This window comes from Dama dama, chromosome 11 (genome assembly GCF_033118175.1).
Source record: "Dama dama isolate Ldn47 chromosome 11, ASM3311817v1, whole genome shotgun sequence".
Taxonomy (NCBI): Eukaryota; Metazoa; Chordata; class Mammalia; order Artiodactyla; family Cervidae; genus Dama; species Dama dama.
This window is the reverse complement of record NC_083691.1, coordinates 33055315-33083303: the sequence shown is the minus strand read 5'-3', so window position 1 is coordinate 33083303 and position 27989 is coordinate 33055315. Positions and strand designations below refer to the sequence as shown.

The 27989-nt window shown below is 49.6% G+C and overlaps 3 protein-coding genes and 2 non-coding genes across 10 annotated transcripts in view; all 5 read right to left on the bottom strand.

Annotated features, from left to right (window-relative positions):
• Nucleotides 1-11816, bottom strand: part of AGBL5 (AGBL carboxypeptidase 5) — a 28912-nt gene extending 17096 nt beyond the window's left edge. The window contains exons 1-4 of one of the 4 annotated variants that reach the window (XM_061154993.1): nt 1843-1924; nt 1483-1565; nt 659-745; nt 126-232 (exon numbers count right to left, since the gene is read on the bottom strand). The gene's annotated coding sequence lies outside the window, so the exon portion shown is untranslated. Of the gene's footprint in view, nt 1-125; nt 233-417; nt 637-658; nt 746-1482; nt 1970-11144 lie in introns of those variants that run through there. The other 3 variants (XM_061154995.1, XM_061154994.1, XM_061154992.1) reach the window with 3 other exon arrangements.
• TRNAA-AGC (transfer RNA alanine (anticodon AGC)) lies at nt 929-1001 on the bottom strand. The gene has a single exon. It is a non-coding gene; the product is annotated as a tRNA-Ala (tRNA).
• Nucleotides 1351-1439, bottom strand: TRNAY-GUA (transfer RNA tyrosine (anticodon GUA)). Its single transcript is given in 2 exon segments — nt 1351-1386; nt 1403-1439. It is a non-coding gene; the product is annotated as a tRNA-Tyr (tRNA).
• Nucleotides 2810-11150, bottom strand: LOC133064641 (syncytin-2-like). 3 transcript variants are annotated; one of them, XM_061154997.1, is made up of 3 exons: nt 10884-11150; nt 8647-8751; nt 2827-5241 (listed from the first exon to the last, which is right to left on the bottom strand). In XM_061154997.1, the coding sequence occupies exon 3, from the start codon at nt 4523-4525 to the stop codon at nt 3620-3622; it is 906 nt and encodes a 301-aa protein (XP_061010980.1). In that variant the 5' UTR covers nt 4526-5241; nt 8647-8751; nt 10884-11150; the 3' UTR covers nt 2827-3619. The 3 variants fall into 3 exon arrangements, with proteins under 3 accessions (XP_061010979.1, XP_061010980.1, XP_061010981.1); XM_061154996.1 differs by having other exon boundaries at nt 2810-5241; nt 8647-11150; XM_061154998.1 differs by lacking the exon at nt 8647-8751.
• A 6521-nt stretch (nt 11817-18337) lies between the features above and the next one.
• Nucleotides 18338-26718, bottom strand: TMEM214 (transmembrane protein 214). Its single transcript, XM_061154991.1, has 17 exons — nt 26534-26718; nt 25329-25528; nt 24613-24763; nt 24191-24325; nt 23865-23947; nt 23357-23462; nt 23178-23259; nt 22778-22879; nt 22262-22403; nt 21739-21830; nt 21408-21456; nt 21100-21213; nt 20731-20848; nt 20124-20220; nt 19754-19922; nt 19478-19629; nt 18338-19261 (listed from the first exon to the last, which is right to left on the bottom strand). The coding sequence occupies exons 1-17, from the start codon at nt 26676-26678 to the stop codon at nt 19135-19137; spliced, it is 2064 nt and encodes a 687-aa protein (XP_061010974.1). The 5' UTR covers nt 26679-26718; the 3' UTR covers nt 18338-19134.
• Between the last annotated feature and the right edge of the window lie 1271 nt (nt 26719-27989).

Genomic DNA, 27989 nt, shown 5'->3' with positions numbered 1-27989 from the left:
GGTACAAGTCTATTCCACACCGCCCCGCTAAGCACTGAGGCCCCTGAAAAAGCTACCCTGGTAGTTGTGGGTGAGTAATGGGTATTCTGAGTATCTCTAGACAAAAGTGGCCCATAGAGACCTACTTGGGGACGGGGGATGGCTTCTCGACCCACGACTCCGAAGAACACTCACACCAGGACCGAGCTTGCCCCGGCTTGTTGGCTTGGGATGGGTAGGGGCGGACTTGAGGCTAACAAGGCAGGGCGTAGGGGTCAGAGGTGAGGCCACAGGAATGGGGGTGGGGCGGGACCAGGCCGGGCGAGGGGCGGGGTGGCCCAGCCACCCCAGCCGGGTGGGCTTCCAGAGGGGCTGCGGGCCGTCGAGGGCTGAGAAGGGGGCGGGGCCGGGGCCCGCACTCCACGCTGAGCCCCTCACCTCTCTCCGGGCCGGTGATCCCGCTCCCTCTCCCGCTAGCGAGGCGCCACCTGGGCCCCGGCACCCGGGCCCTCCACCCAGGACCCAAACAAAACCCGAGCGCCGCGGTGCCGGGACCCCGCTCTGCCAGGAAACAAGAAGTCTCACGCCTATTGGCCGCGGGCACAGCTGGCTACCCGCCCAGTAAGGCGCGCTGCCATTGGTCAGCACACTGGGGTTCCCTCGCACGTTTAGCGGGTACCTGAGCCGGGGCTGTTTGCTGGCTCGACCTGCAGGCGCGGCGGGAGGATTCCACCCGCGCCTTCTCGGAAGACGGTTAACGGCCTTGCTACCGGGAGGAGAAAAAGGCAGTGATCAAAAAGGACCCTGGAAAAGACTCCCCTGCAAAATAAAAGGGCCGCGTGTGAAGCTGGTTATTGCCTACCGTACTCCTTTGTGTATTGCAAAACACCCACAAGCTTCAGCCACTCGCGGTTGGGGAAGTCTTCCAATGCATGGGGCAAAAACCGAGTGGAGGATGCGGGCATCGATCCCGCTACCTCTCGCATGCTAAGCGAGCGCTCTACCATTTGAGCTAATCCCCCAGCTGCTTTTGGCTGCTTTCCTTTTGCCTTACAGGTTGTTCTGCGGTGTCCGCTGACCAGTGGACCCTCCGCGGTTGTGGAAATTCATTTGGCTTAGCACTGAGTGCAGTGGGACCGCGGACCGGATTTTTAAAAGCAGGCATATAATAATTATACATAAGCAATAATAAACCTTATTTAAAAGCACAGATTAGCACTCCTTTGCGTGTAACCCACAAGACAGCATAACCATACCTCGAGTGTTTACCGCATATATCTTTCAAGGAACACAGGCAGTGCGCAAACTCAGTGGGTTTCTAAGTAAGCTTTTCTCTTGCGAGGAAGAGAAGGTTAAAAAGATCGTACGAAGTCCTTCGAGCCGGAATCGAACCAGCGACCTAAGGATTGCCACAGTTCACTCACTACAGTCCTCCGCTCTACCAACTGAGCTATCGAAGGCCCCGCTGTTAGTGGCGGCTGCCGCTGTCCCTCTAATACTTACCAAAGCCACACTCTAGGGTCTCAAAAGCTTTGAGGAGCCCACCTTCTAAAGAAGTTCTTCCAGGCTGCACAGAACAGAGGAACCTGGAGACAGAAATGCGAGCAAAGGACGCTGCCAAAGGACCCGCTTTCCTACCTGGACCAAGGAAACACAGACCACACAGGTCCCTTCCGTTTCCGTGATTTTTACAAAACGGCAGCCCCCGACCCTCCACCCGCGGTGGCTTCTACAGGACTGCGGACGCTTAGAGACCCGGCCCACGACCCTGACTTCTGCTCCTGATTTCTCCAGCCTGACCAGCATACCCACTTGCTCTACTCTCGCCAGGCGCCAGCCGGGTTTGCAAAGCCGAAGGCTTACGTTCGTTATTTCCGCTCCTTGTTTCCCTCCGCTGTCTCCGCGGGCGCCAATATAGTCCTACTTTCCTCCTGATAGGAAGGACATTCATTCAAGTCAATTAATCCATGTTTGTCGGGATCGTTTCCTCCTAAGAGCAAGAAAGATACAAAGCTGCTGGAGCTCCACGGAGCTGCTGGAGGCCAGCGGGGCGGCCCAGGGGCGGGCGGCGCGGGACGCCGAGGGCTTAGCGAAGCCCGACGCGGCCCGGAGCCCGGCGGGCAGTCGGGCAGCTCGCCTCCCCCAGACCCCCGCCCCTGCCGGCCTCACACCTGCGTCTCCTTCCAGGGGCCTGACGTGCCAGCCCACAATCCTTTGCCCACCCGAAGCTCCCGGGGTTTTAAAACAAAGAAACGCGCCTAGAACCCATTTCGTGTGTGCGGCTCGGCTTTGCCGTGTGGCGGGGTGGGTGTGCGGGGAGACCCGATCTCCACTGCCTGCTCTGCGATCACCGCCTGAGTTACCCCGGGTCACAGTCGCCCCGGGCGAATCCAGGTCAGACGAGGGTTTCAAGCCCCTGGCGACTCTGACATTTTTGGGGTCCCTCAGCTCAGTTCAGTTCAGTCGCTCAGTCGTGTCCAACTCTGCGACCCCATGAACCGCAGCACACCAGGCCTCCCTGTCTATCACCAACTCCGGAAGTCCACCCAAACCCATGTCCATTGAGTCGGTGATGCCATCCAACCATCTCATCCTCTGTTATCCCCTTCTCCTCCTGCCCCCAATCCCTCCCAACATCAGGGTCTTTTCAAATGAGGTAGCTCTTCCCATCAGGTGGCCAAACTATTGGAATTTCAGCTTCAACATCAGTCCTTCCAGTGAACACCCAGGACTGATCTCCTTTAGGATGGACTGGTTGGATCTCCTTGCAGTCCAAGGGACTCCCAAGAGTCTTCTCCAACACCACAGTTCAAAAGCATCAATTCTTCTGTTGTAGGAAGGGGGACCCCCTTCCAGGGCCCAAAGTTGGGCTCTTGTCTAACACTCGGAAAAGAATTGTCCGAGGAGACACGTGCTGACAAAGCAAGAGATTTTATTGGGAAAGGGCACCCGAGTGGAGAGCAGTAGGTAAGGGAACCCAGGAGAACTGCTCTGCCGCGTGGCTCGCAGTCTTGGGTTTTATGGTGATGGGATTAGTTTCCGGGTGGTCTTTGGCCAATCATTCTAATTCAGAGTCTTTCCTGGTGGCGCACGCATCGCTCAGCCAAGATGGATGCTAGCAAGAGGGATTCTGGGAAGTGGACGGACAGGTAGTGTCTCCTCTCGATCTTTCCGGAACTCTTCCGGCTGGTGGTGGCCTATTAGTTCCGTATTCCTTATCAGGATCTCCTGCCATAAAACAACTCATGCAAATGGTTACTATGGTACCTGACCAGGGTGGGCGGTTTCAATCAGTGTGCTTCCCCTAACAACTCCCCCCTGAGAGACTTCATACTCAAGATGCTTCTTGGGAATTGGGGCGGAGGTCTCTTTCTTTTGTAACTTCTTCTTGCTGTGTCGGGGCGTAGGCCTACCTAGCAGAGCAGAAGTCTCTCTCTACCTGATCTAAGTTGGGGTGTTTTATATTTGAAACCAGCTCCCACCCTTGTAGTAACATCAATTTGGCCTGGAACTGCTGGAGTCTGCTGGAGATAAACTTTGTAAGGAGTTGGAGTATATAAGGGCCAAATAGGAGGCCTAATAGGATAGTTATCACTGGACCCATGAATGGTAAGAGCCAAGAAGGGAAAGAAGGAGAACTTTATACACCTGTTGAACTTAAATCCCGGATCTTTGTAGCCTGTTTCAAAAGCCCCTTGATATCTTCTTGGACCTGCCAAGACTGGTTATAATAAAAACAGCATTCTTCTTTTAGATATAGACAAGTGCCTCCCTGTCCTGCAGTCAATAAGTCTAGGGCCCGACGATCTTGTAGGACCATTGCGGCTAGGGAGTCTAACTGGGATTGTAGGCGTTGGAGGGTCCTCGCTGTTTTTTCTATGGATACAGCAGTGTCGGTAGAAAGCTGCTGAAATTTATGTAAAGAAGTTCCCCCCACGGCAACTCCTGTTAAACCAGCAGTCAGTCCTAATGCCAGGAAAATAGGGGTAAGTATTACCGCACGACGTATCCTCTGGTTGGTATATATTGGTAGAGGCAAGGAGGTATTACTCCAGGCCAGATCTATGTGGGGCGTAACATACCCTAGGGAGCAAGTTCCTGACCAAAAAGGTGGTAGGGATAAATAAGCTTTATCCCCACATATGAAATAGACACCATGACTAGGTTTAAGTTGGGCAGCAAAATGGGTTTGCCAAAGAGGAACAGGATTTCCATTTGCCTTACAACTGGAACATGGCATAATGGAACAGGGGCAGTCTTTTAGCAGCTGGGAGGAGACTGTCACCCCACTTGCTGCAAAACCGGCAGCAGTGAGGGCATTTAGAAACGGATTTAAGTGTTGTGAGGCATCCTGGGTTTTGTCCTCAAGGTAGAGAGTATTTCGTTTGGGCTCCCACCATAGGGTTAGGTTTTTAGGGGTGGGTACCCCTACAAGGGAATAACAGGGGTCAGAGTTGCCCGTCCGGTTTAGAAACCAGGACGAACGGGTGTGGTTCTTTGGTCGTCCAGAACAGAACATGGATTTTTCGAGACTGGTTAATGGCATCTGAGGAGAGCCTCATGTTTGGGGATAGGTATAGTGTGTCGGTTCTGCCAGAACCTCTAGTTCCCAAACTTTGGGCTAAATCGTAATACCCTAGTGAAATTTCGAGGTCCCGGTTTTTCCCATCGGTTTCAACAGTGAAGGTCACCCCACATTGTGAGTCATCTAGATTTTCAACTGACACCCCTGTTAGGGAGTGGCTTTTTAGACAGATAGGGAAAGTCACTTGAGGGATGTTAGTCAAGAGAGAAAATAAGGGCTCAGGTGGGATTGCAGATGTCATCAAGGGGGTAAATAGAGACAGTTGTTGCTGGTACCAAGGCATGAAGTTTTTTTCCCCTTTTTCCCAAAAGGCCATACTACGTCCAGATGGGGTGCGCTGAGTAACAGCCCGTAGCTCGGCTGGAAGGGTGGGCCATTGATACCCTGGGATAGGTTGGACATATCCCCAACTTCTGCCATTAATGCAGATCCAGCATGGGCTGGTTAGGTTGAGTTGAGAAGCAGTGTGGTTTGTAAGTGTATATGCCTCGTTTAGGGAGAGATCAATAGCCATACAGGGAGATATGATTAGAAAGAGGAAGAACATTATATGATGCATTTTACTTATCTGAGGGAGGGTTGATGGGGTTCCGCTTGAACAAGAGCCTGAGATCTTTAACAGGTTTACAGGAATAGCTGTCCTCTGGCTTTGGAGTCTCAGTTTCTGTCTCCCCCTCCTGTAGGCCATAGGGTTTTACTTTAGAATTGTGGACCCAGGCAGATAGACCCTTCACTTTTACAGCAGTTGAGGTCACTAGAACAACCTGATATGGCCCTGTCCATTTCTCGGACAGCTGGTTTGGACTCCCTTTTTCTTGCCAGGTCTTTACTAATACTTGATCCCCTGGCTCTACCTGGGGATTTTTCAAGTCTTCCTGTGGTTTAGGGAGGATCTGTTTTCCATACCGTTGGAGTTCTTGTTGAAACCTTCCCAGGTCAGTTATATGTTTTAAGAGTGTATTGGCATCCTCATCAAAAAACAAATCAGAAGTTAAGAATGGACGTCCATACATCATTTCATTAAGGACTTAACAATAGTGGCCGTTTGGGGGATGTCCGTATCCTCATGAGGGCTATGGGTAGCATGTGTGTCCACTTATTATGTGTTTCTTGGCATAGCTTAGCCAGAGCCCTTTTAAGAGTCTGGTTGGCTCTCTCTACCTTTTTTGAAGCTTGAGGCCTCCAGGATGAGTGGAGCCGGTATTTTATGCCTAAGCATGCGGCTAGGTTTTGGGATATCGTGGCTGTAAATGAGGGCCCATTGTCACTCTGAAGTGACTGAGGCAGCCCAAACCTAGGCACTATCTCCTTCAGCAGAGCCTTACAGACTTCTGTAGCTCTCTCTGTCTTAGTAGGGAACGCTTTGATCCATCCTGTGAATGTGTCAATAAAGACTAGCAAGTAAGAAAACCCTTGGGTCTTTGGCATGGCTGTAAAATCTACTTGCCAGTCCTCTCCTGGGTATGATCCCCGATGTTGGACAGGTTTAATTAGAGGAGGTGGCAAGGGTCTGGTTTTTGGATTATTTCTTAGACAGGTATCACAATTCTGTGTGACCTGTCTAACAACCTTAGCTAACTGGGGATGGTAGAGAATAGACTTAAGCAAGATTTCTAGATTATCTCTTCCAAAATGGGTGCTCTTATGTAAGGAGTTAGTAATTTTCCAAACCTGAGAATCAGGGAGTATTATTTGGGCCTGATCAGTCTGAAACCACCCATGTGACCCAATCTCCCACCCCCGCTCAGCATATCGGGAATGCTCCTCTGGGGTATAATCTGGAGTCAGGGTTTCCTTGGGGAAAAGGGGGCAGATAGCAGTGGCAGAGGTAGCTTTCCTGGCAGCTCGTTTTGCCTCTTGATCAGCTTTCCTATTTCCCTGGGCCTCTTTTTCTTGCCCCTTTTGGTGACTCTTGCAGTGGATGACAGCTAATTTTGCAGGAAGTTTGACTGCCTCCAGGAGCCTGAGAATGAGCTCTTTGTGTTTAATAGGAGAGCTTCGGGCACTGAGCATCCCTCTTTCTTTCTAAATTGCTGCATGGGCATGCAGAATGAGGAAAGCATACTTAGAGTCCGTATACACATTAATCCTCTTTCCTTCTCCTAACTCCAAAGCTCTTGTCAGGGCAAAAAGTTCAGCTTTCTGGGCTGAGGTGTCTGGGGGAAGAGACCCACTTTCTTTAGTTTCTTTTAGGCTCACTACTGCATATCCTGCTTTTCTCTCTCCTTTTTCTACAAAACTGCTGCCATCTGTGTACCAGTTTTCCTCTGGGTCAGATAAAGGTGTCTCTGATAGGTCCGGGCGAGAAGAGTATAACTCGTCTATGATTTGTATGCATTGGTGATCCAGAGGGGAAGTAGGGGGATCTGGCAGTAAGGTTGCTGGATTTAAAGTCTGGCAGACCCTCAACCTTATTTCTGGAGTGTCAAGGAGGAGGGCTTGGTATTGGGTGATCTTTCCCCCTGTCATCCACCTGTCCCCTTTAGTTTCCAAGACTGCTTGCACCTGGTGAGGCGTATACACTGTGGTGGGCTGACCCAGGGTCAGCCTAGATGCCTCCTTAACCATAAGAGCGGTGGCTGCTACTGCCCGGAGGCAAGTGGGCCACCCTCTGGCCACCTCATCTAGTTGTTTTGAGAGATAAGCCACGGGTTGTAATACGGGCCCCATCATCTGCCCTAACATCCCAAGAGCAGTTCCTATCCTTTCAGAAACATAGAGTCTAAAAGGCTTCTCCAGGTTTGGGAGGCCTAAAGCTGGGGCTGTAGTGATGGACTCTTTTAGGGCATTAAAGGCCACCTTGCAGGTCTCATCCCAGTCGAGTGGCTCTTCCTCTTTCCCCCTTAACTTTTCATATAGGGGTTTGGCCAGATTGCCATAATTAGGAATCCAGATCCTGCAAAACCCGGTCATTCCTAAAAATCCCCTAAGCTGTTTTTTTGTTTGGGGGTACGGGGTATTTAAGATGAGGGATTTCCTCTCGGGGTCAAGCATTCTTTTTCCTTCTGTAATTATAAATCCAAGGTATTTTACTTGGGTTAAGCTAATCTGAGCCTTCTTGGGGGATACTCGATAACCCTTTTCATATAGGAAATTTAGAGTTTTAATAGTGTCCATTTGAGAGCTGGTAAAATCTGGACTAGCTATGAGCAAGTCATCCACATACTGTATTAGACTACTGTTCGTTAAAGTTAATTCCCTTAGTTCTCTCCCCAAGGAAGTCCCAAAGATATGAGGGCTATCCCTAAACCCTTGTGGTAGTCGAGTCCAGCAGAGTTGTATGGTCTCCCTCGTTTCCAAGTCCCGCCACTCAAAAGCAAAGAGTTTTTGGGATTCAGGATGGAGAGGAATGCAAAAGAAAGCATCTTTAAGATCCAAGACTGAGAAGTACTTGGCTTTTCCTGGGACTTGGGATAGGAGGGTATACGGGTTTGGGACTATGGGGTGGATGGGAACCACAGCTTCATTAACAGCTCTTAGATCCTGGACGAATCGATAAGATCCATCTGGTTTTTTAACGGGCAAGGTTGGAGTATTGCAGGGGGACTCACAGCTGATTAGAATTCCAGTATCTCGGTATTTGTTAACTAATGGTTTAAGACCCTCAAGAGCTTCTGGTTTTAAGGGATATTGTCTTTTCCAGGGGTAGGGAGCATTTGGCCTCAGAGAAATCTTTACCGGTGGAACATTTATGGCTAAACCAGGGCTGGAGACATCCCACACCTGGGGATTGACCTCATCTAGGAAAGGGACAGACTCTTCCTTTTCTACCTCTGACTGTAAATATTCAGACACTAGGCAAAGAAAATTATCGACTTCTACCTTTCCCCAAGTCACTTTGGTTTGGAGGCGGCAAAGAAGGTCTCTCCCCAGTAGGGGAGCAGGGCAACCAGGGATGTATAAGAAGGGGTGGGTTCCTTGCCAATTTTTCACCTTACAATGGAGGGGCTTAGTAAAATTTCAGCTTTGGGTTTTTCCATCTACCCCTATCACCATTTTAGTCTGGGAGTCTAAAGGTCCTAATCGGAAAGGAAGAACGGAGAAGGCAGCCCCCGTGTCTAGAAGAAAGTTCACATCCTTACCTTTTATTTGTAGAGTCACCCAAGGGTCGAGAGGAGTGATCTGGATCTCACCATTCGCGGGGGTTTTTCGAGCCGCTGGGCACCGTCAGTCCTGGTCGCCCAGAACTAACACAGAGGGAGCAGGTGTAGGGGTCACCATACGCCTTCCCTTAGGGTGATATGGACACTCCCTTTTCCAATGTCCATCTTCTCTGCAGTAGGCACATTGGGTGCGGCTCAGCCGCGGTGGATTGTTAAGATCTTTTTTTTTTCCTTGCTCTCCCCGGGACTCTCGCATAGTGGCAGGATGAATCAAGGCCAGGATTTTAGCCTGTTGTTGGGCCAAGGCCTGGGTCTGCCTCTCTATTTTCCTATCTTTTCGGACTTCTTTTTGCTCCCTTTTTGCTTCCTCCTCCCGGTCTCTGTTTAAAAACACCCTATTTGCCTCCTCCACCAAATTGGAAATTGGGGTCTCTGGTCCTTTTCCTAGTTTTTGTAATTTTCTCCTTATGTCTGGGGCTGCCTGGGTTATGAAGGAATGGGCCAACAGGACTCGTCCTTCCATACTTGTTAAATCTGTCTCGGTAAAGTTTTTAAAGGCTTCTGTGAGTCTGCCCAAAAAAAGAGCTGGATTTTCATTCTCTCTCTGTGTAACCTCTTTTATCTTATTATAATTAACAACCTTTCGCACACCCTGGGTCATTTCCTGTAGTAGGCAAGTAATGAGGTGTCTTAAGGATTCCTTTCCTGCCCTTGTATTAGGATCCCAGTCTGGCTCTGTCGAGGGAATTGCCTCTTCGGCAGGGGCCAGACTGACATCTATCCGCTGTCTTTCATCAGCCACTTTTCTAGCCTGATCTAGGATTCGAGCTTTTTCCTCATCATTACAACACCGGGTGAGGATGACCATTATATCCCTCCAGGTGAGGGAGAAGTTAAGGCTAAGACGCTCAAATTTATCCTTAAATTTTTGGGGGTTCTCGGAATATGAACCCAATTGTTCCTTGCATTGGGTAATGTCTTGCATAGAGAACGGAACATGAACGTGCATAGTTCCCCCCTCCCCATCTGGTACCTCTCTTAGGGGGCAGATTTTGTCTGAGGATGACCTTTTTTTTTGTAGAGGACAAAGCTTACTTTCTGATCGTAACCCCAAGGGGGAGGGGACATATGGAGGAGGAGCCGAGGCGACTGGGAGTGACTCCCCTTCTGATCTCATGTCTTCCGGGCCAGGGCTCCTGACTTTCGGGCGTGTCTGACCCTCCCTTCCTCGTGGTCTCTCTGCTGAAGCAGGGGAGGTCAAGAGAAGGTCAAGGGGATCTTCTGTTTCAGGCCTTGCTAAAAGGATTTTGGAAGAGCATTTATCAAAGTCTTCAAGCTTATATTTTCTCTTTTTTTAGAATCCTGGTAGAGGGCCATAAAGGCCTGAACATAGGGAACTTCCTTGTATTTACCCACACGTTTGCAGTATAGACTGAGCTGTAAAATGGTGTTGTGTCCAAGTGATCCTGACTGGGGCCATTTTTCCCCTCCTCCCAGGGAGTAAGTAGGCCAGTACTGAGTACAGTATTTGATAAGTTTTTTCTTTTTTAACCCTCCCAGTTGGTGTCCCTCCCAGTTGGCCAAAAGACAACCGAGCTGGGTGTCTAGAGGGAAGCTAGGCTTATTTCCCATTTTAGCGATGGTATAGCCTATATCTCGTTCCCAAGGGACCAGTACTGGGGCGGATGCCTCTATATCTGACTCTAGAGAGATTGTAAGCTCTCTCCTGGTCCCAAAGGGCCTGATTGTATAAGCGCCAAAGGAAATGTTCGGTAGTAAGCACAATCAATGGGGCTGTAGGGCTGGTCTCAAAAGGTAAATTAACCCCTAAGGATGTATCTAGGGTGTTAATTTTCACCCAAGACCAGGTGCGACTATACTGAACCCCGTCAATCACTTCTACGTGGAAGCACTCAGCCAAATGCGCAATTAAATGGCTGAATTTATAGAAACAGGGCACCCGATGGAGGGCTTCTAACGCCCGATCGTCTCTCCAGGAACAGAAAGCACAGTTGATGGGGAGCAGACGGCGTAGCCTCTCTGAAAATCTCTTACAAAGACCCAGAACTTTAGGTCCAAGTATTGACAGACAGAGTAAGCGGAAATAACTTGGGTCTTCAAAGAGAGGGAAGAGGGCCAGGTTGAGAGAAAAGGAGTGGGACAAGACAGAAGGTCTAGGAGTGGGGGAGAGAAAGAGAAAAAAGGGGTGGCCTTACAGACGTCTCCTGCCACCTGCAGACACCCAGGCGTTACGGGACTTTTCCCTGGGCTTCCAGAGAAGGGAGGACTGGAACTCGGCCGTACCAGAACCAGAATTCGAGTTCTCTGCCAAGAGGAGGTGATCAGTCTCCAATCCTCAGCTTAAGCTGAGGCCCTTTGACCAGATTCCTGCGTCCAGGACCGGGGGACTAGAAAAATAGGATAGGTTGAAAAGAGGGGTGGGAAAAGAAGGGTCAACAAAATCTCTTGTTCCTTACCCGGTTGGGGCACCCTGGCCAGTTGTCTGCGTCAGGAGGAGACCAGGGACAAACGAGTCCCAGTTGCGTCCGCTGGGTCAGATCCGTCGGCAGGCGAGCTGGTCCTGGAGTACCCCGAGCGGTCTGGATGTCAGCCCCAGTAGAAATGGGGGAGTCCCTTCGTGGTGGCCAGTTGTTGTAGGAAGGGGGACCCCTTCCAGGGCCCAAAGTTGGGCTCTTGTCTAACACTCGGAAAAGAATTGTCCGAGGAGACACGTGCTGACAAAGCAAGAGATTTTATTGGGAAAGGGCACCCGAGTGGAGAGCAGTAGGTAAGGGAACCCAGGAGAACTGCTCTGCCGCGTGGCTCGCAGTCTTGGGTTTTATGGTGATGGGATTAGTTTCCGGGTGGTCTTTGGCCAATCATTCTAATTCAGAGTCTTTCCTGGTGGCGCACGCATCGCTCAGCCAAGATGGATGCTAGCAAGAGGGATTCTGGGAAGTGGACGGACAGGTAGTGTCTCCTCTCGATCTTTCCGGAACTCTTCCGGCTGGTGGTGGCCTATTAGTTCCGTATTCCTTATCAGGATCTCCTGCCATAAAACAACTCATGCAAATGGTTACTATGGTACCTGACCAGGGTGGGCGGTTTCAATCAGTGTGCTTCCCCTAACACTTCTGTGCTCAGCTTTCTTTATAGACCAACTCTCATGTCCATACATGACCACTGGAAAAAACATAGCCTTGACTAGTCGGACCTTTGTTGACAAAGTAATGTCTCTGCTTTTTAATATGCTATCTAGGTTGGTCATAACTTTCCTTCCAAGGAGTAAGCGTCTTTTAATTTCATGGCTGCAGTCACCATCTGCAGTGATTTTGGAGCCCAGAAAAATAAAGTCAGCCACTGTTTCCACTGTTTCCCCATCTATTTGCCATGAAGTGATGGGACCAGATGCCATGATCTTCGTTTTCTGAATGTTGAGCTTTAAGCCAACTTTTTCACTCTCCTCTTTCACTTTCATCAAGAGACTCTTTAGTTCTTCTTCACTTTCTGCCATAAGGGTGGTGTCATCTGCATATCTGAGGTTATTGATATTTCTCCCGGCAATCTTGATTCCAGCTTGTGCTTCCTCCAGCCCAGCATTTCTCATGATGTACTCTGCATATAAGTTAAATAAGCAGGGTGACAATATACAGGCTTGACGTACTCCTTTTCCGATTTGGAACCAGTCTGTTGTTCCATGTCCAGTTCTAACTGTTGCTTCCTGACCTGCATACAGATTTCTCAAGAGGCAGGTCAGGTGGTCTGGTATTCCCATCTCTTTCAGAATTTTCCACAGTTTATTGTGATCCACACAGTTGAAGGCTTTGGCATAGTCAATAAAGCAGAAATAGATGTTTTTCTGGAACTCTCTTGCTTTTTCGATGATCCAACGGATTTGATCTCTGGTTACTCTGCCTTTTCTAAAACCAGCTTGAACATCTGGAAGTTCACGGTTCACATATTGCTGAAGCCTGGCTTGGAGAATTTTGAGCATTACTTTACTAGTGTGTGAGATGAGTGCAATTGTGCGGTAGCTTGAGCATTCTTTGGCATTGCCTTTCTTTGGGATTGGAATGAAAACTGACCTTTTCCAGTTCTGTGGTCACTGCTGAGTTTTCCAGATCTGCTGGCATATTGAGTGCAGCACCTCCACAGCATCATCTTTTAGGATTTGAAAAAGCTCAACTGGAATTCTATCACCTCCACTAGCTTTGTTCCTAGTGATGCTTCCTAAGGCCCACTTGACTTCACATTCCGGGATGTCTGGCTCTAGGTGAGTGATCACACCATCGTGATTATCTGGGTCATGAAGATCTTTTTTGTACAGTTCTTCTTTGTATTCTTGCCACCTCTTCTTAATATCTTCTGCTTCTGTTAGGTCCCTACCATTTCTGTCCTTTATTGAGCCCATCTTTGCATAAAATGTTCTCTTGGTATCTCTAATTTTCTTGAAGAGATCTCTAGTCTTTCCCATTCTATTGTTTTCCTCTATTTCTTTGCATTGATTGCTGAGGAAGGCTTTCTTATCTCTCCTGGCTATTCTTTGGAACTCTGCATTCAAATGGGTATATCTTTCCTTTTCCCCTTTGCTTTTCGCTTCCCTTCTTTTCACAGCTATTTGTAAGGCCTCCTCAGACAGCCCATTTTGCTTTTTTGCATTTCTTTTTCTTGGGAATGGTCTTGATTCCTGTCTCCTGTACAATGTCACGAACCTCCGTCCATAGTTCATCAGGCACTCCATCAGATCTAGTCCTTTAAATCTATTTCTCACTTCCACTGTATAGTCATAAGGGATTTGATTTAGGTCATACATGAATGGTCTAGTGGTTTTCTCCACTTTCTTCAATTTCAGTCTGAATTTGGCAATAAGGAGTTCATGATCTGAGCCACAGTCAGCTCCTGGTCTTGTTTTTGCTGACTGTATAGAGCTTCTGCATCTTTGGCTGCCAAGAATATAATCAATCTGATTCTGGTGTCGACCATCTGGTGATGTCCATGTGTAGAGTCTTCTCTTATGTTGTTGGAAGACGGTGTTTGCTATGACCAGTGTGTTCTCTTGGCAAAACTCTATGAGCCTTTGCCCTGCTTCATTCTGTACTCCAAGGCCAAATTTGCCTGTTAGTCCAGATGTTTCTTGACATCCTACTTTTTTTTTTCCCCCATTTATTTTTATTAGTTAGAGGCTAATTACTTTACATATTGTAGTGGTTTTTGCCATACACTGACATGAATCAGCCATAGATTTACATGTATTCCCCATCCCGATCCCCCCGCCCACCTCCCTCCCCTTGACTTCCTACTTTTGCATTGCAGTCCCCTATAAGGAAAAAGATGGAGAAGGAAATGGCAACTCACCCCAGTATTCTTGCCTGGAAAATCCCATAGACGGAGGAGCCTGGTAGGCTACAATCCATGGGGTCGCAAAGAGTCAGACAGAACTGAGCAACTTCACTTTCACTTTCTTTCTTTCATAAGGAAAAGGACATCTTTTTTGGGTGTTAATTCTAGAAGGTCTTGTAGGTCTTCATAGAACTGTTCAACCTCAGCTTCTTCAGCGTTGCTGGTCGGGGCATAGACTTGGTTACCATGATATTGAATGGTTTGCCTTGGAAACAGGCTAGCTTTAAATCCGAGGTTTGTGTTGTTACCAAACGCACACCGGGATGCCTGTGGGCATCCACAAAACAGGTTAACATCTTCCCATTGATTTAACTTCATTCTGCTGCTGCAAAGGCTACCTACCATTGTGTCAGAGCATTAGCTCGGGGTGGTTTTCTTGGAGAGGTGTTTACCACACTCTCTTTCTTGCGGGAAGGTAGGGTCGGAAAGCAGAATGTGTTTAATTATGTAACATTGGGGCTTTTGTTTTTGAGCAAAATTCACATAACATACAATTAACTATTTTAAAGTATGAACAATTCCATGATATTTAGTACATTCATAGTGTTGTGCAAATGATCACCTCTCTCTGGTTGAAAAACTTTTTTTCTCACTCTGGAAGAACACCTGTTAACCCTGAAAGTAAGTACTCCCATCCGCATTTCACCCAACCCCTGGCAACGACTAATTGGCTTTCTGTCTCCACGGATTTACCTTATTCTGGAGATTTCACATAAAACAATAAAATATGTGACCTTTCGTGCTTGATTTCTTTCACTCATGTTTTGAGTGTCCATTCTTCTGTTTATGTCTTTTCCCACCTTTTGGCTTTTATGAATAATAGTGCTACAAACATTTGTGTACAAGTTTCTGTGTGGATGTATGTTTTCATTTGTCTTGGGTACACTCAGGAATGGAATTGCTGAGTTTTATGCTATTTGTATGTTTAACTCTTTGAGGAACTGCCAAACTGTTTTCCACAACTGTTGAACAATTTTACATTCCCACCACCAACGTAAGAGGGTGCCAATTTCACCACATCCTTGTCAACAATTATTTTCTGTATTTTTTATTGTAGCCCATGTTTCAATAAATTGAGCTCAATTAATAATAAGCAATTTTCTGTCGTTAAAGTTTTTTAAATCACCCTTTGACTAGCCATTTCTCATCTGTTTTTTACCAAAATTTATTGAAATAATCATCTTATTGTTGGACAGTTTATATCCAAATTTTTCATGATTAATACTGCTACAATAAATGTTGTTATATGTAAATCTTTGTTCACATTTCTGTTTACTTTTCTATCTTCTAGAATATATTCGTAGGAGTGGAACTACTTGGTAAAGTAGTTACTAAATTACTTCCTAGAAACATTATACCAGTTTCTATCATAGCATTCACTGAGTAAATCACTTAAAAAATTTTTTTTGTTAACATGATAGGCAAAAATAAGTGGTATCTTATTTTAAATTTGCGTCTCTTTGGCAGTGAAATGGACTTTTCCTCCCAAGTCTATTGTTCATTTGCATTTCTTTTATAAAGTAGCTTTCATCCATATTTTTATTGTTGCTTAGTGCTTTTCTTACTGATTTGTAATTGGATTCAATAATTCATAATGTGAATTCATAATGTGAATCATGAATTCATAATTCATAATTCAATAATGTGTTTATTATAAGCTCAATAAGGCATCAGAGGCCTTGACCAGCCTACCAACCAGGCCATTCCCTCCAACAACAGCAGAATACATATTCTTCTCAAGAGTACATGGAATATTCTCTAGGATAGCCCATATATTAGATAATGTCTTAATAAATTTAAAAAGATTTAAATCATACAAAGTATCATTAAGGTAAACTACAGACTTCAGGTGATAGTGTTGGTGATAGTGATGTGTCAGTATAGGTTCACTGATGTTGACAGTGGGGAAACTGAAGTGCAGGGGCAACGATATGGTGCTTTTTGCTGAATTTTGATGTGAACTTAAAACTGCTGTAAAAAAATCTATTAAAATTAATAACTGTGTACTAAAATAGTAAAAATACTATACTGAGGCATATCCAACATTTCTCAACTCCTAATTCTAATAGGTAAAATATTCAATATGTATTTGCTCATACACTGAATGGTGAAAATTGTTTCTTATACCTCAGGTCTGGGCAATGAAACCACTGGTTAAGAATGGAACACCAGATAGAGAAAAGCAAGGTCCTTTGTACCCTCAAGTCCTTTTGGGAGCAGAACCAGGAAGGCGATTAGAAAACGAATTCATCACTTTTAAGTGTTCACTTAAATCCAAACTCCTTCAGGAGAGATAAGACATATTAAAATGCTCAGAGATCATCCAACCATTGAAATATCTGTATAATTGACAACTGGGTCAGTCTGGAATAGGGCGGAGCAGGTATGCCTGTCTCTGTGGGAAATGCTCCATTCTGAGAATGATGGCATTTGGGAACAGGCTGGCAACGCTACAGGCATGAGTCCAGCAACATTATCTATCCATAGTAAGACAGGCTCCCCCTCCACCCACCCTGCTCTAAAGCTGAAGCTGTAGACAGGGTACAAGTAGCCAAAGGAAACCAAAAATATGCATTGAGACTCAGAAAAATGGAGAGAAGGGTTGAGATATAATATGCAAGTCCGTACAAAAACTAGTAACTAAAGCTAGTAAGAGATAAGACTCAAACTGCCCTTCAGTTACATGATGTGTTATCTGTAGAACTCCAGTTGTGTGTGAAAAGTAAAGTGTCTAGAAGTGACCTTCAAGATGTCAGTCAACTTCCAGTAACACCAGTCGTGTGACTGCCCGCCTGTCAGCGTCAGTGTGCTCCACCAGTCTATACTGGTTCAGCTAACTGGCTCAGCTTGGATTCCTGTAGAGTTGTGCTAAAGTGAAATATCTACATGTCTGATCTAGCTTGCATGGATAGCAGGTGCAGTGGGTAGAGGAAACATTCTGACCATTCCAGTATCAGGTATCTATTAAATAATGCCACTTGAGGTGCCAATAGTGTCCCTGTGAGAGGCTGTGGAGACCCCAGTTAAGCTGAGCTAAAGAAAAATGTTGCGTCCCAGGATTACATGTTAGAAATTAGATTAACCCAATAAGGTAGTAGTGTACATGTTAGAAACCAAGGAAGCACTTGTAAGTGGGATTCTGAGTTGCTGGATTGAAAGTCCAGTCCGGCAGCCTTGGTTGGACTTGATGTCATTGTAGGGCAGTGTCACCATTTTACTGGCCCTGCACTGGTGCCAACCCAAGCTCATACCAGCTCATTTTCTTCAATTTGCCTTGAATTCAGGCCAGTTACTAGGATTCACTCAAGAATTGAACCCATCTGTAACTGATTTTAGGTAGAGAACTGAAGCAGTGGAACATGTCTGGAGACCTGTGGACAGTCCTGCTAGCAGGCCTACACTTTGGTCCTTCGTGAGGTGGGGTTTTTTTTTCCTGGGAAAAAATGGTCATGGCTGACTGCTACTACAGAAGCAGGCTTCTGCCCAGTGTGGTAATTTACATCCTAACAAGGAAAGGGAGATGTTACAGTCCTCATGACCTCACTTTGTGTCAAGATTTTGCTATGCTTGCTACTTTATAATCCTGGGGCTGAAAAATGGAGGCAGCACCTCAGGGCTGCCTGTGAAAAGGAAAGTGGCAAGCTGGCCATCACCCCTGCTAGTCATCTCAGGTGTTTGTAATAGAAACAGAACTCAGCCCATGGACGCTGAAGTGGTCAGTGCACCTCTAGTACTGTTTATATTCTTTAAACACTCAAGGAAAGAAACTTGAGGTGAGAGAGAAAATCCTGTACAGTTAGCTTATTATAGTCTCAAGTCAAAAATTAAAAGCGACATGGGTGATAAACCCTTGACTCAAGTGTCTCTTAGAGTTCTGAATCTTTCACTCATTGCCTATAAAATGAACCAATTAGTAAATGAAGGTCCTGTCAAGGAAGGAGACATCCTCTGATTGCTGGCCAAGAATTCCTCTAGGACACTCTCCTCGTCTTTTCCAGGCATATAATCCACAAGCTACCAAGGCAATCTTGGGACATGAATCACAAGGACAAGTAAGACCATAGCAAGCAAGTAGGGTGTCTAGAACGCTTGACAGGCCAAACTTTAGAATGATGGAAGCAGGCTTTTCTTGCCAGAAGCTCAACTATGGCCAGAGGCTACAACCTTTGGGAGGGCAGAGGGCCAAAGAATGTGCAGGAGCTCACATTTTGTCGTCTTGTCCACAACTGTAGAAATTTCTTTATGAAGAGGCACAGAGGAAAACTAGAAATCAAATCTGTGTCCTTTATTTCCACCAAGTGGGCATACCCACAAACCACATACTGTGTCCTGTCTCAACAGGTTGCTGGATGGTTTCCTGGGCTGGAGGCACATGATGACCTGGGCTCTGCTCTCCAGATAGATGGCAGGGGTGGGCAGTGGAGAAGGGCTGAATACGGAGGTTGAGACCCCCCAGCACTGAAGGGGGACAGAGAGCAAGGGTGCAGGACCATGATGGCAGGGGCAGTAGGAGCCTTGAAGGACCTAGGTTGAACATTTTGAGGTGAGAGGCCTCTCCACCCAGGCCTCCATGTCCACGGACAGCCACACCCAGACTGTGGGGAGAGACAAAGTTGCTGCCGCCCACTATGGCATTCTTCTAGATTCTTCTAGAAGTCCCTTTTTTCTGCCGTGGTTAAGGTCTGGGAACAGGAATCATTTATCAGAAGAATGCAGAAGCCATTTGCTGGAGTCCACCTTTTCAAGATAAGCTGTTTGAGGCTTCAAGAATGAGAGAGAAGGAAGTGGAGAGCAGAGACAAGAGAGGCTACCAGGCCCAAGGACAGAGGCTGGGAGCCATGTGCAGTCGGGCAGAGCAGTGGTCAGTGGAGTCGTGGGTCGGAGGCTGAGATACCTCTGGGCTCGTTGCCACCAAAACGGAAGAACTGAGGCAGAGGCAGCCCATGACTTGCTGAGGAGACAGAACTCAGGCACCAAGTAACAAAGACGCCCCTGCAGAACTGCCGCTCTCTGCCCCAGCAGTCTCCAACGGTCTGCTCCAGAGCCCAGGGGCCAGGGAGGCAGGGCCTACTGCTGGGATATCATGGCAAGTGCCCAGTCCAAGAAAGCCACTGTGGTGTCCTGTAGGCTGAGCCAGGTCCAGTGGGCAGCCTCACTCAGCTGTGTCTTCATGCAGTCCCAAGTCACCTCGCCTCTGGGAGGAAAGCAGACATTTTGGGGGTTGGGAAGTTGTGATGTGCAGCTGTGTCAAGTCAAAGAGCTGTAGCTCAGACTCACAACATGGATCTCAAAGTGCCCAAGGGATGCACAGGGGGCAGGGCAGAGCGAGAAAACCAAAAGGGGAGCTATGTCCCTGGAGAAAGGGCCTGGGGCCAGGGCCTCCTGCTGGAGCCCTGGGGTAGGGCCTCACCTGCATGCCTCGTGGCAGTGCTCCTGGATCTGGGCCAGGGCCTCAAGCAGCATGTGCCACGTGGGCAGCAGGATGCTGTGGTAAAGAAACAGGAGCAGCTCCCTCAGAGAATGGAGCAGCTGGTTCAGGGCGTCAGGGAGCTGGGTCTGTAGCTGGACCATGAAGAATGAATGTGTTAGAACGACAGGGAAGGCAGTCCACGTGGGGCTGCACCTTCCCAAGAACACAGCCATCCGGCGAGAGCAGCCTTCTCTGACCTCCCTGTCTCTGGCTTACCCTCTGGAAGAGGCTGACAAGGCTGTCACCAAACCAGGCAAGGTGTGAGGCACAGTGGGCAGAAAGGAAGCCGATGGTGGCATTGGTGTGGGCCCAGGCCAGCTGCAAGCCAGGCCTCACCACGGTCAGCAGGTGGGAGCCCCAGGCTGGCAATGTCTCCTCCAGCCAGCTGTAGGGGAGACACAAGGGAGGAAGAAGGTGTCTTGAGTCTCCCAAGCAGGCTGGCCTAAGAACAGCTGGGGCAAGGGAAGCCTTGGCCGGCTTCCCATTGATTGTCAATGCCGTCACCACCCTGAACAGGCAAGCCCTCTCACTCCCATGCCTCCCTCTCCCCACTAGGTCCCCCCACCCCCACCCCTGGAGTTCTCACCTGTAGCCCTGCAGGCTGTAGGAGTAGATCTTGGTGCATGCCTGTTGGCCAGCAGGCAAGACACCAGATGACTGAAGCAGCCGGCCAGAAAGGGAGGCTGCGGAGAGGGGGCCTCAGGTGAGTGGGGAGGTGAGCGGGGCAGGGACCGGGGAGGGAGGCACTACAGGCCCCAGAGCAGGCCTAGTGAGGCATGGCACAGAACTGGACATGCTCACAGGGTCATAGAGCTGGCTCCAGTCTGCTCTGGAGCACGTGTGGAGGGAGGGATGCAGGCCAGGGGAGCAAGAAGGGTGCAGCCAGGTGGAGCCGTGGACTTGGGCATCAGGAAACCTTGGGTTTGAGGGTCAGCCTTTCTATTTCCTAGCTGTGATCTTATGCTAATTGGTAAATCTTTCTGAGTCTCAATTTCCTCAGAAATTAAAGACAAGATAACACTACTCAAATGAGACCATGAATATGCAAGCATTTCTACAATGCAAAGCACAGACACATCTGTCAGAAAAATGTCTGTTCTGGAATGTGTGTGGGGGTGGGGAGTGGTATATCCAGCTCCGTGTCCCCAGAAAAAGCCCCTGGCTATCTCCTTTGCCAGCCAATTCCTGCTTACCCTGGAAAGAGCTGTGTGACCGGAAGTCATGGCACAGGAAACCTATGGCAAAGACCAGCACCAACAGGAGTAGCCGTGCCCAGGGCAGCCGGAAGCCCCGAGCCTGCTGCAACAGACTCTAGAAGGAGAAGGGGCAGGGAGCAGTGGTCAGAAGGGAGAGGGGCTGGCTCTGGCCTCCTAAGGCAGGCCTCAAGCTAGGCCTTCCACAGAGAGGATCCAGCCCTCACACTACTCCAGAGGTGGTGGGGGCTCCAGTGGCAGGTGGGACAGGAATGTCATACAGGTCCAACTCAGGGTGTGCAGAGACTGCAAGGAGAACAGTGTGTGGATGGTGGTGGGAGGCGAGGGCAGTGGGCTGGGCACTGGCACCTTGCAGGCCGAGTCACAGGTGACGACATCCTGATTGCTGCCGCTGCCCTTCCTCAGCAGATCCTGGTTGGTAAGCTTGAAGGACTGAATGGTTTCTTGCAATGACTTCTGTGTCTGTAGAGTAAGAAAAGTCTAGGCTGAGAATGTTAAGATTTAGCCCAGGAGGGAACCCTGAGCTTCCATTCTGCTTTGTATTCCACGCCAAAAGTGCTAATGGAGCGCCTTCCCACAAAGTGGGGCCAGTGGTGGAGGGTATGAACCCAGATCCCAGACGAGGCTCAGCCTGCCATGTCTCCCCAGCTCCTCACCTTCTTGGGAATCCGCTCCCAGGACCTGAGCAGGTGCTCCAGCAGCAGGCTGTGAGGAAAGCACAATCCTTTCCCATCAGGAGGCCCACCTGGCCCCTCCCATCGTCCATGGGCCCCAGCTCCTTCAGGCTGAAAGACCCTCCATGCCCTGTCCCCCATCCTCACAGAGGAGCAGCTTCCTGGAAGCCTCTCTGCAAAGTTCCCACAGGTATGAGCCTGAACAACAGTGACAAACATCCCCCTTCTGCTTTCGGACAGGACACATCATGAAGAGTGAATTAAGGTTTCTCTGTGTGGATTGGAGGCAGGTGACCCCCACCCCCCAACCTGCCTGGACTGTGACAGGTGCTTAGGATAAAGCTGCCGCCAGACGCTGGTGCTGAGCGGGTCCACCATCAGGCACTCAGTCAGGCTTCTCAGGAGCTGCACAGGAGATAGAAGGGAGAGACTGCTGGGCCCCGGGCTATGGTGGGGAGTGCTAAGAGTTAACTCCCCCTCCTAGTTAGTGCCAAGTGGGGCCTCCCAGGCAGCACTCCACCCTGAAGAGTAGAGAAATTGTGCCCATACCCTCAAAATCTCCAAGAGGCTGTAAAGGGAGGAAGGGACTCCTGAGATCAACATTCACTTGTCTGCAAGGGACCATGAGAGACTGGTCAGATCTGAATAGGCTGCCTTTTCAGTGCCATTCTTCTGAGGGTGAAGCATAAGGGAGCCAGCAGTTGGCTGTTGGGACCAAGCTGGGGAGGGGGGCAGAGAGGGGAGAAAACAGGCTCCCAGTGGCAGAGCCTGTCAGCAGATAGGGACCTCCCAACAGACCCCAGGAAGAAGAAAGGCACCTCGCACCAGTTCCTCACCTCTTTCTTCATCTCCGGAGGGCAGCTAGGGGTGGCTCTGGACAGGAAGGAGGGGAAGTAGGTATGTAGCGTGGATTCTGGCTTTGCCCCAAATGCCAGCACCTTCAGTCGTGGGTACAGCTGACACAGCTGCTCCTGCAGGCTGTGGAGGGGATTGAGAGGAGAGCTGAGCATAGACTCTAACTGGCTTTGTGTGCTGTGTCCCTTGTACCTGCCGCAAAGTCCACACCCTGCCCAAGGTGGTGGTCATGAAGGGCCTTGTAATGATTCTGCATCTTTCTAGACTCAGAGACTTCTTGGAAAATCTGCTCAGAGTCATGGGTCCCCTGCCCAGAAAATGCCCACAGGCCAATCACCATTGAGGGCCCATGTAATTCTTCCAGGGGTTTGATGATCCCGTGAACATGAGGGTTGATAATCTTCAATAGAGGGTGGTGGGAGATGAAGGGATAAATATAGTGTCCTAACCCTCTGCTGGGGTCCTTCACAGCAGGTTGTGCCCCGGGACAGCCCTACCTGGGAGTCAAGGAGTTGTTGGGCATATAGGCAAAGTCCAGAAGCGGGAAGAGGTCCTTGGGGCCAATCATGCCAAAGCCCTTGGTGAGGTTGGGGTGCATCCTGTTGGGGAGGAAAGAAACAGGCTTGTTGGGGAACACCTGCCCTGGCTACAGTCCCAGCTAAGAACATCTAAGAAAAAGGGCATAAACTCCACTCCATCCCCCCAACCACCCCCACCCCCTACCCCACTTCCTGGCTCCCTTCCTTTCCTTCTTCACCACACTTTCTGACTTGGGAGGAACTGGTCCTGATGCTCCTTTACATCTATGGAAACCAGGATCACAGCATTCCATTTTGTTGAAATAGCTACCTAAAAACACCCTGGGCCTGCTGCTTCCCTTCACCCCCCATTACTCACAGAAGCAGCCGGTCCAGGTATGCAATGGCGAAGGGAGACAGAGACTTGATGCCCAGCACAGGTAGCATAATCCCCAGCCACACTGTGGAGACAAAGGTCAGGGAGGAAGCCTCAAGCCTGGACCCACTGGGGACATTAAAGAGGAACTTCCAGCTCCAAAACCTCTTTCTTTCTTTTACCTCTCAGTCCCTCAGTGAGGTTGGTAAAACCCGCTTGACCCAGGGCCCACATGATGGTCAGACACTTGGCTGGTCGGCTCTGGTGGGACCTCAGCAGTTCCAGGAACTGGGGAGACCAGTGAGGGAGGCAGGTTGGGAAAGGGCAAAGCACCAGGAGCACCCCCAAAGCCAAGGAATAAGACAGAATTCAACTGGGAGAGGACAAGGGAGCAGTGTGGTAATGTGGTGAAGTGACTCAGAGCACAGGCTCTGGTCTTCACTCACACTTATCACGTACTAGTTGACCAACTCTACAAAGTAACTGAGCCCCTCTGTGGCTCAATCTTCTCATTTACGAAATGGGAATAGCAGCACCTACCTCATATATATACATAGTGCTAACGGCGTTAGCTATTACTACTTGTCTTACAGGACCTCCCGAATCCCTTAATTGGGTTCAACAGAGTCGATTCTGCCCAGTCTCCCCAGTCCTGGCCTCCCGATGGCCCCATCACAACCCTGAGCTCACCTTGCCTAGGTTCGTGGTGACAATCTTGGGCTTGTCTTGCAGAATGGCCTGGATACAGATGCGGTAACCATGCAGTGACTCCCCTGGAGATACACATTCTCAGATCCACATGTACTAATCAGCACCCCAAACCTGTAATCTCCCTTTCAACAGCTGAGAGCCCAGAACCCAGGCCCAGGGAGTCCTAGCATCCTCCTTCTTTCCCAAGAGTGCTGGAATTAGCATGTTTCTCTGCTAAAACAGAACCTCTTCAGCTACTCTAGAAGCAGGAAAGGGGGATAGGTTCCCAAGATGGGACTGGCCTATTTCTCACGGGACCCTCTCACCTGGAGTCTTATCCAGTTCTTGTAGCATGGTGAATAGACAGTGGTCGAAAAAGAGCTCCAGGGATCCTGCAGCCTTCGCCAGTAGCCCTCGGATGATGCCACGCAGCTCCCGGCTCACCAGGCTGTAGGGATAATCTGGGGTCGATAGGCCTCACATGAGAGCTAGCACCAGAAGCCTCTGCTAGCTCTGAGGCCTCTGCTTTGCTCCCTGAGAACTGTAAGTGGAGGCAGAGGTCACTGCACTGTGACTGGCATCCCCCCTATTTAAATGAGGCCCAGAAACTTTGAAGCCATGCTAATCTGAGGACAGCTCAAATCACCCAGGTAAGTCAGGGCAGTGGGGGGCATGGGGCTCAGTTACTAAGTAATGTGCTTACATACAGCCCTTTCAGAATTTTCTTCAACTCGTCTGGAGAACTAACCGTGAGGATGCTGGCTAAGTGTGGGTTCACTTGGAGGTACTTGGAGCTTGTAGTTGAGATAGCTGGCCAGGTCCTTCAACCACACGGATGGGTTCCCAGAGAACACGCTCTGGCTCTTGTCCAGTTCCTTCTGCAGAGCTGCCAGGTCCAGCTGCCAGGAACATAGGTCCCTCATGGTGAGTTGTGGGTGTAGAGAAATGGGGCAGAATTGGGGAAATGGTTGAACTAGGTGGTGGCAGGAAAAACAAAGGGTTTCTGCTTTTCGATGCAAGTATGTGGAATGCTATACTTTTGCTGCATCCAGATCTTCAGGAACTAGAAAACAAGACAGTTGTAACTGCTGATCTCAAGAACTAATACTCTTGGGCCCCTCACTTGTTCAAGGGGTAAAACAGAAGACAAGATGGAAAGTGAAAGATCACTCCTTCCTTGGTGGGAGGAACCACAAGCAATTTTTCTAAACCCTCTGTGTATCTCTGGATTTTCAAGGTTTTCCTCTCACTAATCTATGGTTCTCTATAAACTCATTCCCTCTCTATCCTAAGTGCAGACACTGCATCCCTTTGTGTTTCCATCCTTTCCTGAAGGCCTCCTCTCAGTCAGCAGTGTCCTTCATCCCACAGGTCCCTCAGCAGCCCGTCCCTGTCCCACTTCTTTCATCCTCTCTACTCCTTGGGTCCTCATTCTTCCCCTGCCTAAAGTCTCGGCACACTCACAGCTTTCAGTGCCTCCTCCAGGCTGCGAAAGCGGCCCTGCTTCTGGTTCTGGTTGGTGAGGGTCGCCACCTTCTTAGCCTGCTTCTTGTTCCCCGGTTTCTTAGGCTCCACAGCAGGAGGTGGAACCTGCTCCTTATTCTGCCGCTTCATGATTTTCTCAAAGCCCTGCTCATACAGGGTGCTTGTCGTCTGGATTGGAGCTGGGGTAATGACAGGCAGAGAAAGGGGGGCAGCCCTGAATCAGGAGGGCCTCACAGAAATAGTGGTCCCTCCCCACACACTGGCACTTAATTAATCTCCAGGGAGGAGCCTGCCTCAAAGCCCTTTCTTGCATCCTACTTAAGGAGCCCTCCTGGTGGCTTCTTTCAGTTACCACAACTCTTGAGTTCATGGGCTTTTTCAGAGACGAGGCATTTCTTCATTACGAAATCAGAGTATGGGAAAATTGGGTGGGTGGGTGGGTGGTGTCCAACAAAGAGGGCTGGCTTCTTTGTTGAGTGGCTACCAGTCTGGGAGATCACGGTTTTCCCATCTTGGTTCTACCCCAGTTCCTCTTGGCTCTGATGTGACAACTCTATAATCAACAAGTGGCAAGCTTTCTCTGCTTCTCCAGGAGGCTTTGAGGAAACAAGCACCGCTTGGAATAACACTTGATGGGTGTGGAGATGTGTGTGGTGGATCATTTTCTCCCACTGCCGGGCCTCATGAGCGTCCCGGTCCCCACGCCCACACCCTACATGCTGGTTACTTAAGGCGGGGGCCCAGTGTATGATGAACCTGACTGCCCCTCCGCAGCTCTCGGACACCTGCCCGGCGAGGCCAGGCTATAGGGCCCGGGAACAGCTGGCAGGGAGTGTGTGCTGTCTGCTGAGCGTCCGAAGACCGGAATCCCGGTCCCCTCTAACAAGTGATCTTGGGGAAGGCGTCTAACTTCGCTGGGCCTCAGTTTACTCAAATGAGTGGCGAGGACGGCGACCTCCCTCGCGCTGTCTACCTCTTGTGAGGGTCAAGAGAAACGCCGGGGGAGCGCCGGCTGAAGGGGCAAGGTACCGATCGGCAGGAGAGCTCGCGACTCCAGGAGCCCAGGGGTGTTTGGACCCTCTGGGCCCCGGTAGCTGCTCGCTACCACCCCGGGTGGGGAGGTGGGGGGCAGACCCGGGGCCGGGCGAGGGCTACAGGGGCCGGCGGGCCGGGTGGGTACTCACGGGTCAGGTCGTACTTCCACACTCCATTCGCCTCCCCGAGCGCCCGGCGGTCCCCTCCGCCGCCTTTACCACTGCTGCCGGCCCCAGGCCGCCGCCCCTTCTTCACCACCTCCCACTGCCCCCCACCCGCCGTCTTGGCCGCCATGGCTCCGACCCTCCCGCCACGGCCGCCTCCCCAAGCTTTCCGGTCCGGTGCGGACGCGCCGCGCTCTGCCACGTCTCCTCGCAGGGCCTCGCGGCGCGTGACGCCACCCGCAAGGCAGCTTGGGACTTGTAGTCGTTGGTGTTTGCCGGGTTCTTCCACACTAGGGGTCGGCGCGGCGTCAGGAGCCTTTCTCAGCCAAAAAAAAAAAAAAAAAAAAACAGCCAAGCAAAAGATGTTGAGATGAGAGGCTACTGCTTTCGGACAACTTTTATTGAGCCAACCAGTCCATCCTAAAGGAGATCAGTCCTGGGTGTTCATTGGAAGGACTGATGCTGAAGCTGGAACTTCAATAGTTTGGCCACCTGATGCGAAAAGCTGACTCATTGGAAAAGACCCTGATGCTGGGAAAGATTGAGGGCAGGAGGAGAAGGGGATGACAGAGGATGAGATGGTTGGATGGCATCACCGACTCAATGGACATGAGTTTGGGTGAACTCCGGGAGTTGGTGATGGACAGGGAGGCCTGGCGTGCTGCGGTTCATGGGGTCGCAAAGAGTCGGACACGGCTGAGCGACTGAACTGAACTGAACGTGGAAGTATTGGGTGACTTGGTAAAAATTTAACTGTTTCTGGCTTTCTTTCCGTTCTAGCTGTGCAAGAAGGACGGAATGAAAATAATAATTCTCAGCTCCTGGGAGAGTTTGTAGATAAAATGCTCCCTTCCTTCCAGGAAAGTGCTAGTTTTTCTGTTGCTAATGATTAAACTTTGAGTTTAACGAGCTATTTTTAAAAAAAGCTATTTTGAAGGAACAAGGAAGGGTGGTGGAGCTTGAGGATTCCCGCCTTGAGGCATTGTTTGGGGTGGGATGGGGCAGGAAGTGGAGAGCTGAGAGTCCTTCCAAAGGAGGCAGAGAAAAGTCTGTGGCCCTGGGACAGCCAGCGCTGGGTTTCCCCTTGCAGGCAAGTGGGAAAGAAAAGGCTCTGACTCCCTCCGCGTAAGTCAGGCCCAAGTCCCAGGTGTGGCAGGGACGCGATCAAGAATGGAAGACCTGAGGAACCACTTAAGCAGGTGACCTGCTCAGACATCCCCTCTCTCTGGAGGTCCCTCGGGCCATGCTTGTTGTATCATGTGAGACCTCAAAACTGGAAGCGTCCCAGCAGGGGAGTATGAGTGAAGGTGAACTAGAAGTGATTTATCATGATTAAGGAAATGTGCTATTTCATATGCCCTACCATGCCAAGTTTTTTTTCAGTCCTATTCGACTTCATGCGACCCTATGGACTGTAACCTGCCAGGTTCCTCTGTCCATG

Bases quoted from the DNA above. Each gene is read 5' to 3' on its own strand.
- LOC133064641 (XM_061154996.1), bottom strand. From the start codon at position 9,844: ATGAGATCAGAAGGGGAGTCACTCCCAGTCGCCTCGGCTCCTCCTCCA.
- TMEM214 (XM_061154991.1), bottom strand. From the start codon at position 26,678: ATGGCGGCCAAGACGGCGGGTGGGGGGCAGTGGGAGGTGGTGAAGAAG. The intron at 23,260-23,356 runs GTAAAAGAAAGA...TTGTCTCCACAG, and splicing joins CCTCACTGAGGGACTGAGAG to TGTGGCTGGGGATTATGCTA. The intron at 19,630-19,753 runs GTAAGCCAGAGA...TTCATGGTCCAG, and splicing joins TTGTCAGCCTCTTCCAGAGG to CTACAGACCCAGCTCCCTGA.